Source organism: Neomonachus schauinslandi, chromosome X, assembly GCF_002201575.2.
Source record: "Neomonachus schauinslandi chromosome X, ASM220157v2, whole genome shotgun sequence".
NCBI classification, from domain to species: domain Eukaryota; kingdom Metazoa; phylum Chordata; class Mammalia; order Carnivora; family Phocidae; genus Neomonachus; species Neomonachus schauinslandi.
In genome coordinates, this window is record NC_058419.1 from 91,341,342 (window position 1) to 91,353,661 (window position 12,320).

Here is a 12,320-nt window from a genome sequence, read left to right on the forward strand (position 1 = left end):
TGGGTAAAAGCAAGGTCTCTGGAGCCAAACCGGAATCAAAGCATGAGTCCATCGCTTCTCAGCTCTTGAGACCTTGGGCAAGTAACCTAAGTATTTTGTGCCTCAGTTTCTTTATCAGAAAAATGAAGGCAGTAATCCTTTCTTTACAGAGTTATTAGGAGGTCTGAATGCGTTAACATCTGTCAGGTACTTGGGACAGTATGTGGCATCTAGTACTCTCTGTATCAGTGTTGGCTGTTGGTGGTGGTGGTGTCATCCTCACAATGACCATATCTATCAGGGTTTATTTTTATATGCTTCCAATTGTGAGAGTTATTTGTCATTTTTCTCGGCTCTAACAGTGGAATTCTTAGGAGGTTTTATTTTTCTTTAAGATTTTATTTTTGAGTAATCTCTATACCCAGTGTGGGACTTGAACTCAACAACCACAAGATCGAGTTGCATGCACCACCAACTGAGCCAGCCAGGCACCCTTAGGATGTTTTAATGGTTAAGGGAAACAAGGCAATTTGAAATAGGTAGATACCATTCTAGAAAATCTAGCAGTTCTGCTTTACTTAAGCATACAGTGTTTTAAGCTAAGATATGAATATCCAGAACACTTAATGCTATAATAGTCTAAATGTCCCATTTGCTGTAGTTTATGGTGGTTTTTGCTTTTATTCATTAGTCTGATCTATTTTTTAGAGAACAAAGGATATATTTAACAGGAATGCTTTTTTTGTTGAGAATCATGATTGATTTGTCCTCATTTAAAGAAGAAAGACCATCTACATTAGATTTACATTTCTGAGCCCTACTTGCTATAAGGTGGAAAATATGCAACACTCATTAATTATTTCTCTGAGTCTCATTTCTGACTTGGGCCTTCTTAGGTTGTGGAGATGTTGGAGGTTCCCAATAAACCCACACAGCTGTCGTACAAGTACTACTTCATGTCTGTGAATGCTGCGGAACGTGAGGACACCCCTCTCATGGCTCTCCTGCTGCAGCAGTTCAAGGAAAACATCCAGGACTTGGTTTTTCGCACCAAACCTGGCAAACAGCCTAGGACCAGTCCCAAGCGCAAGGTAGGATCACATATAGAAGTGAGCACAGGATTGGTGTGTGTTAACTCTCTTGTGTTCTTTAACCATTTTAACATGGGAAAGAATTAGATCTGGTTTGTAAGGGACTGGGGGACAATCAGGTTTAAGTAACAGTTTTCTACATTTTCTTGAAAATGCCTCTCTTAATTAATAATTAATTATACACCATTTCCACAAGAGAGTTTGCTAAATACACAATATTTACGTAAATTTCCAGTATTTAGGTTGAAATATTTGCTCAATAAATACTTGTTGAATGCATAACATTTGTTTTTGTTAACCTTGAGCTATAGTAGTTTAACTGCCTTAACTAATTGCATCACCTGTACTTTTTTTTTTTACCCCAATTCTAGTTGTCTGATGATCCATGTCCAGTAGAACCCAAGAAAACAAAACGATCAGGAGAAATGTGTGCCTTCAATAAAGTTCTAGCTCACTTTGTTGCTATGTGTGATACAAATATGCCATTCGTAGGACTTCGGTTGGAGGTAATTTTTTGAAACAGTTTTGAGTACTCTATATAAAAGTAATTTTTAAAATGCCTTGCTAAAGCTACATGGATTCCATTAGGAGAACCGGAATAGCTGTCATCTTGTTCATTTTGGGAGGGATGGGGTTGAAATCATAGCATCTCATGGTGTACTTGTAAAACATGACTTACATTATTTCATTTTTCTGATTCCAAATTGTGAGCGTTCTTCCCTTTATGGAAATGGAAAGTAAATTCTTCCTAATTTAAAAAAAGGACAATTTTTGAGTATTAACGTCTTACTTGCATACCTCTTAGTAGGAACATTATCTCTTAGAGGTGGTTAGTTGATAAAGAGGTGGCTTATTTTTGAGTTGATGAAGCCATACATATTGCTTACACACCAATAAAACCGGGTTCCTTTCTGACAAACAGGTCAGAAAGAATATTAAACCCGATTTTTACTCTTGTCACGTGGACTAAGGAATAGACTTACATAGAATTAGTGTCTTTCAAGAATACACAGTTGTGGTATCCAGCGTGATCCCCAAACATGAGAGTAAAGGGCAGTAACAGAATCTGCATTTTATATTTACAAAAAGGACTCCGGCCAAGGATTGGCATCCCTTTAAAAGGGATACACCAAAACCTTAATTATTTCCCTCTATTTTAAAGTTTTACTTTTTGTAAGACTCCTCCCCTTTGTAAATTATTGGGAATGGAAACTTTTGCCACAATAAAACTAAAAAAATTTTTTTAATGTTTATGAATAAAACAATTGAGGATACAAAAAAAAAAAGAGAAAAGACCTGGGAATGTGGAAGTGGATTATTTCAGTGAAACTGGTGGTGATAGTCTTGGGAAGACTTGTTGAACACTTTCATGCTTTAGAGCAGGAGTCGCCAAACTTTTTCTGTAAAGGGCCAGATAGTAAGTATTTTAGGTATTGTGGGTCATATGGTCTCTTATTATAGCTACTCAGATCTGCTTTTGCAGTGTGAATCAGCCATAGTTGATGTTTAAACAGATGAGTGCGGCTATGTTTCAGTAACACTTCATTTACAAAAACAGTCATTGGGCTGCATTTGGGCCATGGGCTGTTGTATGCTGACCCCTGCTTTGTAGGGTTTCAAGGTCTGAAGCCAGAGGGTGAGGTATAAAACTATGAAGAAGGGAATAGCCCAGAGAAATCGAGGCCCAGAAATAGGCATCTAAAATAGATACTCATGACTGATGTCCTAGCTCCTTGAACTGTGAGCTTGATGAATGTCTTCTTGCCTGGGTACTGGCCATATAGCTCCTAAACTGTACAGACAGTGTCCATGCTTCCTATCTACTTGACTGTGTTGTTGGGCTTTTTTTATTGTGCCCTGTGGATTGATGACATGCATGTCATTCATTTACTACCTTTGTAGTGGGAAGGGAGGCTACCTGGTACCTGGGGGCAATGTGATGTGTCTCTCCCTGCCTGCCCTCCACCCTCACCACCTAGAAAACTTGCAAAAACTTGTCTCTGTAGTGCCCACGTAGCCTAACACCTGTAGACATAGTCCTCTCTGTCCCCCTTCCCTGGGCTCCTATACCTGTTGCACACATAGGACATGTAAGAACATTGTATAGTAGTACTCTGTTGAAAGCCCCTCAAGCTCTTAAACAGCCTACTTTTTCTTATCTCAGTGAAAAAGCCCTGTTGAAGACAAAAGCAAACACATTTTCTGCCTAAAGTACTTTATACTGAGATGTGAATAACTCAATCTAATCTTACCAGGGATGTTTATATCTCTGATCCATAGGACAGAGACGGTGTTTTTGAGTCCTCCTACACTTGGCTTCCTTTTGAATCTGAACTCCTATGGCCTATTTATAGGGTTAGCAGCTATTTTTCTTAAACCTCTGCCCTTCCCAGGCCGAAAGAACAGGGCTCAGTCAAATACTTAGGGCTACTTTAAATCCTTTCTGGAACAAGGTGGGGGTAAATAAATAGCCTGCCATAGAAGACCTGTGAATATGTGCCAAAGACAAGCTTCTCTTCGGTAGATCATCAGATGACTTTTTGGCATACCTACATAACCTGCAGGTCCACTTACGGGGTCTCACGCATTCATCTTCTTAACTCACTTTCTGAATCCTCCAGTTGGGAAAGCTGTCTCATTGGGTAAATGCATAAATTGGAAATCTTTTCTTCTTGGGTTTCACAACAGGAAGTAGTTTAATTGTTAAAAATAAAAATGTATTCCAGAGGGGCGGCTGGGTGCCTCAGTTAAGTGTCTGCCTTCAGCTGGGATCGAGCCCCACGTCAGGCTCCCCTCTCCGCGGGGAGCCTGCTTCTCCCTCTCTCCCCTGCTTGTGTGTTCTCTCTCGCTCGCTCTCTTTCTCTCAAATAAATAAATAAATAAGATCTTTAAAAAAAAGTATTCCAGAAAAGTTATACACTAAAAACTATTGTTTGTGATTAAAAGTAGGATGTGACTATGACTCAGACTTTGTTTTGAACAGACATAATTAAGAAAAACATAAGAAAACCAGTCTTATTTTACACTTGCATCATTTGGAACCACCAGGATTGATTCTGGATGACTTTTGGCTCACTGCCGGAGTAGATTAGTCTCCAGAATTCTGAAGATTTGCCACCCGGGGTGTGTTGTGTTTTTGTTTTTTTTTTAAAACTAGAAGCTCTGGGTCATCTTTGGGTTTCACAGGATTTAATATAGTTGCCCAGGAAATCAGATGATGGAACTCAGTGCGCATGTCTAACATGTTGTTACTTTGGAAGAGAGTGGCCCTGAAACAGGTGCCACGAGAATAGACACTAGTACTTATAAAAGGTAGTTTCCTTTGTAAAGTTGGTGGTCTGATCTTCCTGCTTTTCTCTTACCAGTTGTCCAATCTGGAGATTCCCCATCAAGGAGTGCAAATGGAAGGTGATGGCTTCAGCCACGCAATTCGCTTACTGAAGTAAGTCCCTGTCCTCTGTCTCCCTCGGTGCTGCACGTTAGAGCCACACTGCTAGAGCTCCTCCTCTCCCGTGACAGGATAAAGCAGAGTTCAGCACCTGTGGATGTCAGATTTCTGCACAGAATTACTGTGGTCTGGGGGAGGCTTCCTTTTCACCTGCTGAGTGGAGATCCAGCACCACTTGGTATCTTGGGATGTCTTTCCTCTGCATTTCTTTTCATTCATTTAATGGATGTTTACTCCGTGTGCCTGTTTATCAGGTTGCATTCTGCTAGGGCCCTTCAGGATGCTGTGGGTTCATATAACAGGAGGATCTGAGCTAGTTCTGAAGCCAGAAAGGGTAGCCCTGAGGAAGTACCAGTGGTATTTGGACTGAAGGAGAGGTGAGAATTAGCCAGAGGAAAGGGAGATTGCGGGGGTGGGGCGGGGAGTGCTGACCAGAAGGGATAGCTGCTAAGGTGGAGGCAGTTTTTCTCTTCTCTCTCTTTCTCTTGCTTGGGGCAAGAGAAAGAAAGCTCTGTACCCGGGAACTGAAAGGAGGTCAGAGTGGCAGGAGTTGAGAGAGACGAGGCTGGAGCTGAGCTGTAAGTGGGAAGGGATCAGATCCTGGAGGGCTTTGTAAGTGTCCTTAAGGAATGTAGACTTGATCCTAATGGCAGTAAGAAGGCATCAGATGATTTGAAGCAGAAACTGACATCATTAGCTAGGTGTTTTTGAGAACTCATCCTGAAAGCCATATTGAGAATCAATTGGAGGGGGGGGACCAAGACTGAGTGGTGAAACCGGTTGCTGAAATGGTTCACACCAGAGTTGGTAGCTTAGACCTGGGAAGGTCCCACAAGGACTTAGGGGATGGAATACTCAAGGGTTGGTGAGGAGATTGATGTTGAGGGTAAGAAAGAGGAGAAGATGGCACAGGTGCCTGTTGGTTTTATCTTGGGCACGTGATGGGTGATAGTGGTATTTTCTGAGATAAGGGACACCGAAGATGTGAGTTTGAAGGGGCTTCGCTAGGTTTGAGGTGTCTACACATCCCTTTGGCCAGGCAGGGCTGGATCGCATGCTCTGGCGACAGGGCTGGGCAGGAGAAGTAAATGAGTCATCACCGAGGTGATAGTAATTGAGCTGGGATATTAAATAGATACAGAGGGAGATGGGCAGAGGGCTTGGCTCTAAATGGATCGAGGACCAGGGGCCAAAGGATGCTTAGAAGGAAAGCCAATATGGTGCGTGTGCTATGGAAGGCGACCAGGATGGACTTGGCAAAACTAGCGTGCCATTTACGAGAGCAACCTTTCTGGTGCAGAAAACAGTTTTTAGGGGGCGGGGTAGCGTGGGCATTTGTATTGTTTCTTAGACGTTGCTTAATAAAACAAATCACAGAAGCAGTTTTTATTTATCGAATTCCTCTGACTACCAAGACATGGGAGCTCTGCCAGCGGAGCTTTAATTTTTGCTACTTGGGAATCACGTAGTTTCTGTGGAAGATGGGAAGAGCTAGCCCATAGCACGCACTCTACCCGTGTGTCAAGGTGCTCACTTGAGACAGAGTTGAAGAACTAGGATAGCTTCCCTTGCTGGCTATCTGAACACCATCTCTACAAAAAGTTCTCGGGAGAGAGAGCTGGCCTTATAATGGAAATCAGTAGGAAAATGTGATACTTTTAATGGCTTTTGGTTTTGAATTACTTCTGCCTAACGTATAGGGGCTTGGGGGGTGTTTTTTGTTTTTTTTTTAATCTTTTCACTCTTCTTGGCAACTGCAGATAAATAGATAATGTTAACATTTGTGTTCTGTTCTCTTAGTTATATTTTTCATGTTTTGCAGGAGTCTTAAAATATCTTGTTCTCAGCATTTTTATGAAGAAATTTCAGTCCCCTTCCTTCTTGAATTCGAGAGAACCCATAATATAGTCCTACCTAGGAAGGAAGCATTTCCTATTTTTTAAGCTTCATTTAATAATTTTTAAAAAGTCTTTATTATATCCTGGCTATTATTTTCTTTATTTAAAACTTAAAAGGAAAAAATATAGAGAAATGGATAAATTAAAGATAATGAGTTTGTCTAGTATCTGCTGTCCATTATGAGGATTATGGGGATAGGGTATAGAAGTGAAGAATGAAATAGTAAACAATAAATGTCTAAACACGATTTTACTAAGTTAAAATCTAGCATAGGTCTAATTAGTATATAATTGCTCTAATGCATTTAATCTTTAGAAAGTCTTAAGCCTTTATTCCTAGATATATTAATGGGAGTATGAGTTGATACATCAAAGCTTTAAAATAGAGCACATTTTTCTCCTCTTTGTTAAAAATATGTTCTGTTCTTGTTCAACTTATCTTTTTGAGACTCCATTGAACAGGCCTCCTTGAAGTATCTGTGAAAGTATCATGGTAAACACCTTAGATTGCTATGGTTCATGGGCCTGTTGCCCTGTGTAGATTCCAAAGAGCCTTCATCCGACAACACAAATGACTCAGCTTACTCAGGTCTCAAGAGCAGCATGCTCACAGTTGCCTCCATTTGAGCTCTTGAGCAAACTTCCCACCTTCTCCCGAACTAACATTACACTACTGGGCAGTGGTGCTGGTTTGCTAGCCACACCCACAAGGTTTATTCATCTTGTCCATTGTGTTTCTTTGCCTCTTGTAGCCTATGCAAATAATGCATAGGCACAGTTCATTTTTGCAAGGTGTGTGACACAGCTTCTGTCAGTTGTGTGACTCAGTCCTTCTGCATTTGCACGTGCAACCTTTATAAAACCCTCTTCACTTTCCTTGTGGGCATAATTGCACTTATTTTACTTAAAAGCACGTTCAGTGATCTCCCCCCTCGTGCACTGCAGGGCCATAATGTGGTTACTGACATTCGTAAAACCCCTCAGAATGAAACTGACATAGAGTATGCGATGGCGGCCCGCGGCCAAAAACGAGCGGTGCTAATACACATCTGCCCTGGAAGACCAGAGCCCAGTTCCTCCATTCTTCCCATACTCAGAATTACAGGAGAAACATCAGTCAGGAATAGCTGTTTAGATCAAAAACCTTTTTTGGACTGCTAGAAATTTTCAGATAAGGTTAAGCCATTGTCCAGGAAACATCTTCTCAGTTCTTCATTTTTTGGTGACTCTAATAGTATTTTGCCCTATCTTGAGTTTGTAACAGTTTTGTTTCAAAAGTTTCCTTTTGGGGAACTATCTATTTTCCTCCTCACATGGGGGAGGATTAAAGTTATAATTGTCTTTTATTCTGTTATATTTGTAAACCTTAAAAGCAAGTAAATAGTTTACAGCTTCCTTGAAGCTGAGCCAATTACTTGTGTATCGCAGATGAAGAAGGTGACATAGAATGCACTGTTAGGGTCGTGCTGTCCCTCAGAGCATAAATTGAAAGGAGTCTTACTCTTTACTTGAAGACACGCTGGCTTCTCTGGGTTAATTTTCTAACCAGATGGATTTCACGAAACACCTATTTATGTGAGAGGAAGATAATGTATGCATTTATATTTTCTAAACCAAGATTTAAAAATCGATCTGAATTGGCTGCTTTATAACTCCTTTGGGTTGGGGTTATGTTTTCAGGGATAAGGATAAGCAAAAGTCTTCGGTATACCTACGGAATTGACAAGCATATATGCAATGTATGTGATTTCTGTAATTTACCACAAATAATATTGGACAAAATCTTTCTGGTTGTGAGTGATAAAAATTATGTAGTATGAAAGATTAACTTTTTTTAAAAAAAAAGATTTTATTTATTTGATAGAGAGCGAGTACAGGAGCAGGGGGAGGGGCAGAGGGGAAACAGACTCCTGGCTGAGCAGGGAGCCCTACTCCGGGCTCATCCCAGGACCCCGGGATCATGACCTGAGCCGAAGGCAGATGCTTAACTGACTGAGCCACCCAGGTGCCCCAAAGATTAACTTTTGAAATGTTGAAAAAAAAAAACAAAAACCACGCTATACATTTAAGAGGAGCTGTGGTGGAATTTTTAATTAATTGACAAAATTTTAGTACTATGTTGATTTTCTTTTTATGCAACCTATGTAGCTGTTTTCTCCCCTACAATTTTTTTTTATCATCTGCAATCTCTGTCTCTCTTTTGCCCTCTTAAATTGTTTATTCTAGGCAAGTGTTTCTTAACCCCAGGGCGATTTTGCCCTCCAGGGGGACATTGGGCAATGTTTGGAGGTTTTTTTGGTGATCATTAACTGAGAAGAGGGGGTGGGAGATACTACTGGCATCTGGTAGGGAGAGGCCAAGGCTACACAACAAAGAATTACCCAGCCTCAAATGTCAGTATTGCTGATGTTGAGAAACCCTATTCTAGGTGTTTCTGAATAAGAGGCCTGAATCAAGATTCCATATTTCCAATTTTTGTTAGACTTAGATGTAGATAATCATTATACCAAGTCTGAGAATTAACCCACCATCCCTAGGAGTTAAAGGATAATGTGTAATTAAAAAATAATATTGTCTCATTATTTCATCTGTTAATGAAAAAAACAGTGAAAATATATTACTTCATAATGTTTTATGACAAGATAGTCCATAAAGCTGCAAGAGGAAAATGGATAGGTAGGTACTTTACGACACCAAAGCTAATACATTCCTCTCCTATATGCGACATATTTAAGTGAAAATATGTTAAATGAGTTAATACATGCAAAGCTTTGTCACATGAGTGTTACCTCTACTGGAGAGGGGGAGAGAGATAACAAACCTGGCATTTTATCTTGGCATCAGTGAGACTTGGTTTTACCACAAAGGGAACTAACATACACGAATACCTATTATATCAGCTGCCATGAACACTTTACGTACGGTGTGCCATGTTTCAAAATCAGTGACCCATAAGGTAATTATCTCCATTGTGTAGTTGGGAAACTGAAATTCAGAGAGGTTAATGTGGCTGGGTCAGAATTAGAATGCAGGTCCCTGATCCAAAGCCTGTGTTCTTTCCACTGTATCATTCTGTTCTCAAGGGTGGTTTTACACCTTAGCTTTTCCTTGAGGATGTTCTAGGTAGATTTCATAGAAAGCCAGTATCTTTGATTTTCACTCTGAAGAATCATAGTGTTTCTAATGATAGGAATAAGGATGAAGACAGACACACTTCGTTAAAACACTCAAACACTTTGTTAAAGCAAGAGGTCCTAATCTGTGTTGATGTGAGTAGAAGTGGGTTCGGTGCTGTGAATTGCCATGAATTGCTATGAATCGCTTCTTTTGCAGAAAGCACCTAGTAGTGGAGCTTGAACTGAAGCACTAACGTGATACCCCGAATGTTGTTGTGTAGATTGTACTCTTGTCTTTCTGTGATGCAAAGTACACTTCATATGCTCTGTCTTTCATTGCCAGAATTCCTCCCTGTAAGGGTGTGAATGAGGAAACCCAGAAGGCTCTGGACCGCTCTCTTCTCGATTGCACTTTCCGATTGCAAGGTAGAAATAACCGCACATGGGTGGCGGAGTTAGTGTTTGCGAATTGTCCACTTAATGGCACTTCTACTAGGGAGCAAGGTGAGCTGCTTCACACATTTTGTCTTTGCGTGTTTTGGGGGTTTTCTTTTTAGTATTGATAGCTATTAATCCTCTTTTTTAATCCTGTAGGGCCATCGCGGCATGTTTATCTGACATATGAAAACCTGTTGTCTGAACCTGTTGGTGGTAGAAAAGTGGTTGAAATGTTCCTTAATGACTGGAATAGCATTGCACGATTATATGAGTGTGTGTTGGAATTTGCACGTTCTCTACCAGGTACATGTGATAATCTTCCTTTGGGGGGGTACCCCCCCTTTTCTTAACTGAAAAAGTAAAACATCATAAAAAAAATTTTTTTTGAAAAGAATATCTAATGAAAAATAAGTTTCCCTTCTACCTCAGACTTTTACCCAGAGACAACCACTGTTAAGTTTCTTAGGTATCCAGAAATTTTTTACTCCCGAGCTCTACCATATTATAGTAACAGGGAGTATTTATTGAGAGTCTACTATGCACCATACAGTGTAACAGTTCGCTCTTGTTAACCCATTTAATCCTCACAGTCACCCTGTGAACTAGTTGAGTTATTCCTCATTTCACAAATGAAGAAAACAAGTCGCAGAGACTGCGGAACTTGCTGAAGGTCGCACAGCTAGTAAAGGGTAGAGCTGGAATTGGAACCGCCCCACTGCTGTGCTGTACCACTTCAGTGCTCTGCCCGTGCCCTGGACCCCTTCTGTAGAAATGGGCATGGAAGCCCACTGTCTATGCCATCGCTTTCCTTTTTTTATTTTTAATTTTTTTAACAAAATTATGTATCTAGAGATCTTTCCAGCTAGGCATGTGATACTGCCCAGATGCCCTCTTCTCCAAATATGTGTTTTAAAGTTTTGCATGTATCATCTTAATCTCCTTTTTCCTTCCTTTCTCTTTAGACATACCTGCTCATCTAAATATTTTCTCAGAAGTCCGTGTTTATAATTACCGAAAACTTATCTTGTGTTATGGAACCACCAAGGGAAGCTCAGTAAGTCTATGAACTAATTAAAACTGAAATTCCTCTCATAAATCTTTTAAAAATGAAGAATTCAGAAGTTATGCAAACTGCCTTGAACTAATTGAGGACTCAAGTAAAAATTAGGGTTAAAATGGTGAATTTTAAATACTTTGATGATATATAGTAGACTAGTATACTAGAATGCTTAACTCTTTAAAATTGAAAGCGAAAATTATGCCCTCTTTGATGGGATATATAATCTTGATGAGTTTTGGACCAGGTAATGTACTTTTGGTGTTTGTATTTTTTTTTCTTTACAGATTTCAAATCTGGTTAGCAACATGATTACTATAATGAAGATTATGAATGGTTTTGAACAATACTGTACGTTTATGCTTTTGGTCATGTGATTATTAATGTTGTTTGATCCTGTCCCAGTCTTGAAGGCATTCCCCGTAATCTCTGTTTCCTCATTTTCTTCCCACTCCATATGTAAAGTCCTAGAAATTTAGTATAAAAATTCAGCCACCTGGCTTCTTTCTGGACTCTTCCACGTCAAGTAATATCAGAAATTGAGTGTTTAAAATCTATAAACTGAAAGCATCTGTGTTAGAAGTGGCTTCCTTTCCCTTTATGACAGTGCTCATGTAGAGGGTGACTTTTCTTCAGTCCTAGATAAAAATGAAAAATAAGAAACACCAATGATCATTTTCAAATAAAGTTTAATCCAGATTTTTTCTTTAGCACCTTCTCTTTCTGTTTTATTTGGTGGAAGTGGACTAATACACACCTACTTCGCGAATGTACCGGTCCATAGGAACGGCACTTCTGGAGTTTTATAGAGTCCAGTCTTCTGACTGGCTTTCCAAAAAGACCTCATGTTGATCTTTGGCATTTTGCCTTACTGGTTAAACACTGTTTTTTCTTCTACTTGAATCTGTTACTTTCTCAGTTTCTGAAACATGTAATCTCTTTGATTTAGATTAGCATCCAGTGGAATTCCATACATCAAAAATTTCACATTTCTTTGGGCACTGTTGGCCCAAACTCAGGTTGCAGTAACTGTCACAATACCATTCTCCATCAGCTTCAGGAAATGTTCAACAAAACACCAAATGTGGTTCAGTTATTACAGGTAATTAAGTTTATTTTCTGTGTAAAAATATGACTCCGTCAGTGTTAGTGGCTCATGTAAAACTAAAAATCATGTGGGCTTAACTTGTCTTCAGTGACAAGGGTGCATGTTTTGTCTTTTATGTCTCGCACTTTTCTTGGAGAATTTTTTTGATTCAAAGTGGATGCAGTGATGTAGTTTGCATTCTCTTC

At 39.8% G+C, this 12,320-nt stretch overlaps 1 protein-coding gene across 1 annotated transcript in view; it reads left to right on the top strand.

Moving 5' to 3' along the window:
* Positions 1 to 12,320, top strand: part of MED14 (mediator complex subunit 14) — a 71,621-nt gene that overhangs the window by 38,654 nt on the left and 20,647 nt on the right. The window contains exons 14-20 of the mRNA XM_021681842.2: positions 876 to 1,070; positions 1,442 to 1,576; positions 4,436 to 4,512; positions 9,876 to 10,036; positions 10,127 to 10,273; positions 10,933 to 11,024; positions 11,977 to 12,129. Of these exons, the coding sequence (XP_021537517.1) occupies positions 876 to 1,070; positions 1,442 to 1,576; positions 4,436 to 4,512; positions 9,876 to 10,036; positions 10,127 to 10,273; positions 10,933 to 11,024; positions 11,977 to 12,129 (960 nt within the window). The remainder of the gene's footprint in view (positions 1 to 875; positions 1,071 to 1,441; positions 1,577 to 4,435; positions 4,513 to 9,875; positions 10,037 to 10,126; positions 10,274 to 10,932; positions 11,025 to 11,976; positions 12,130 to 12,320) is intronic.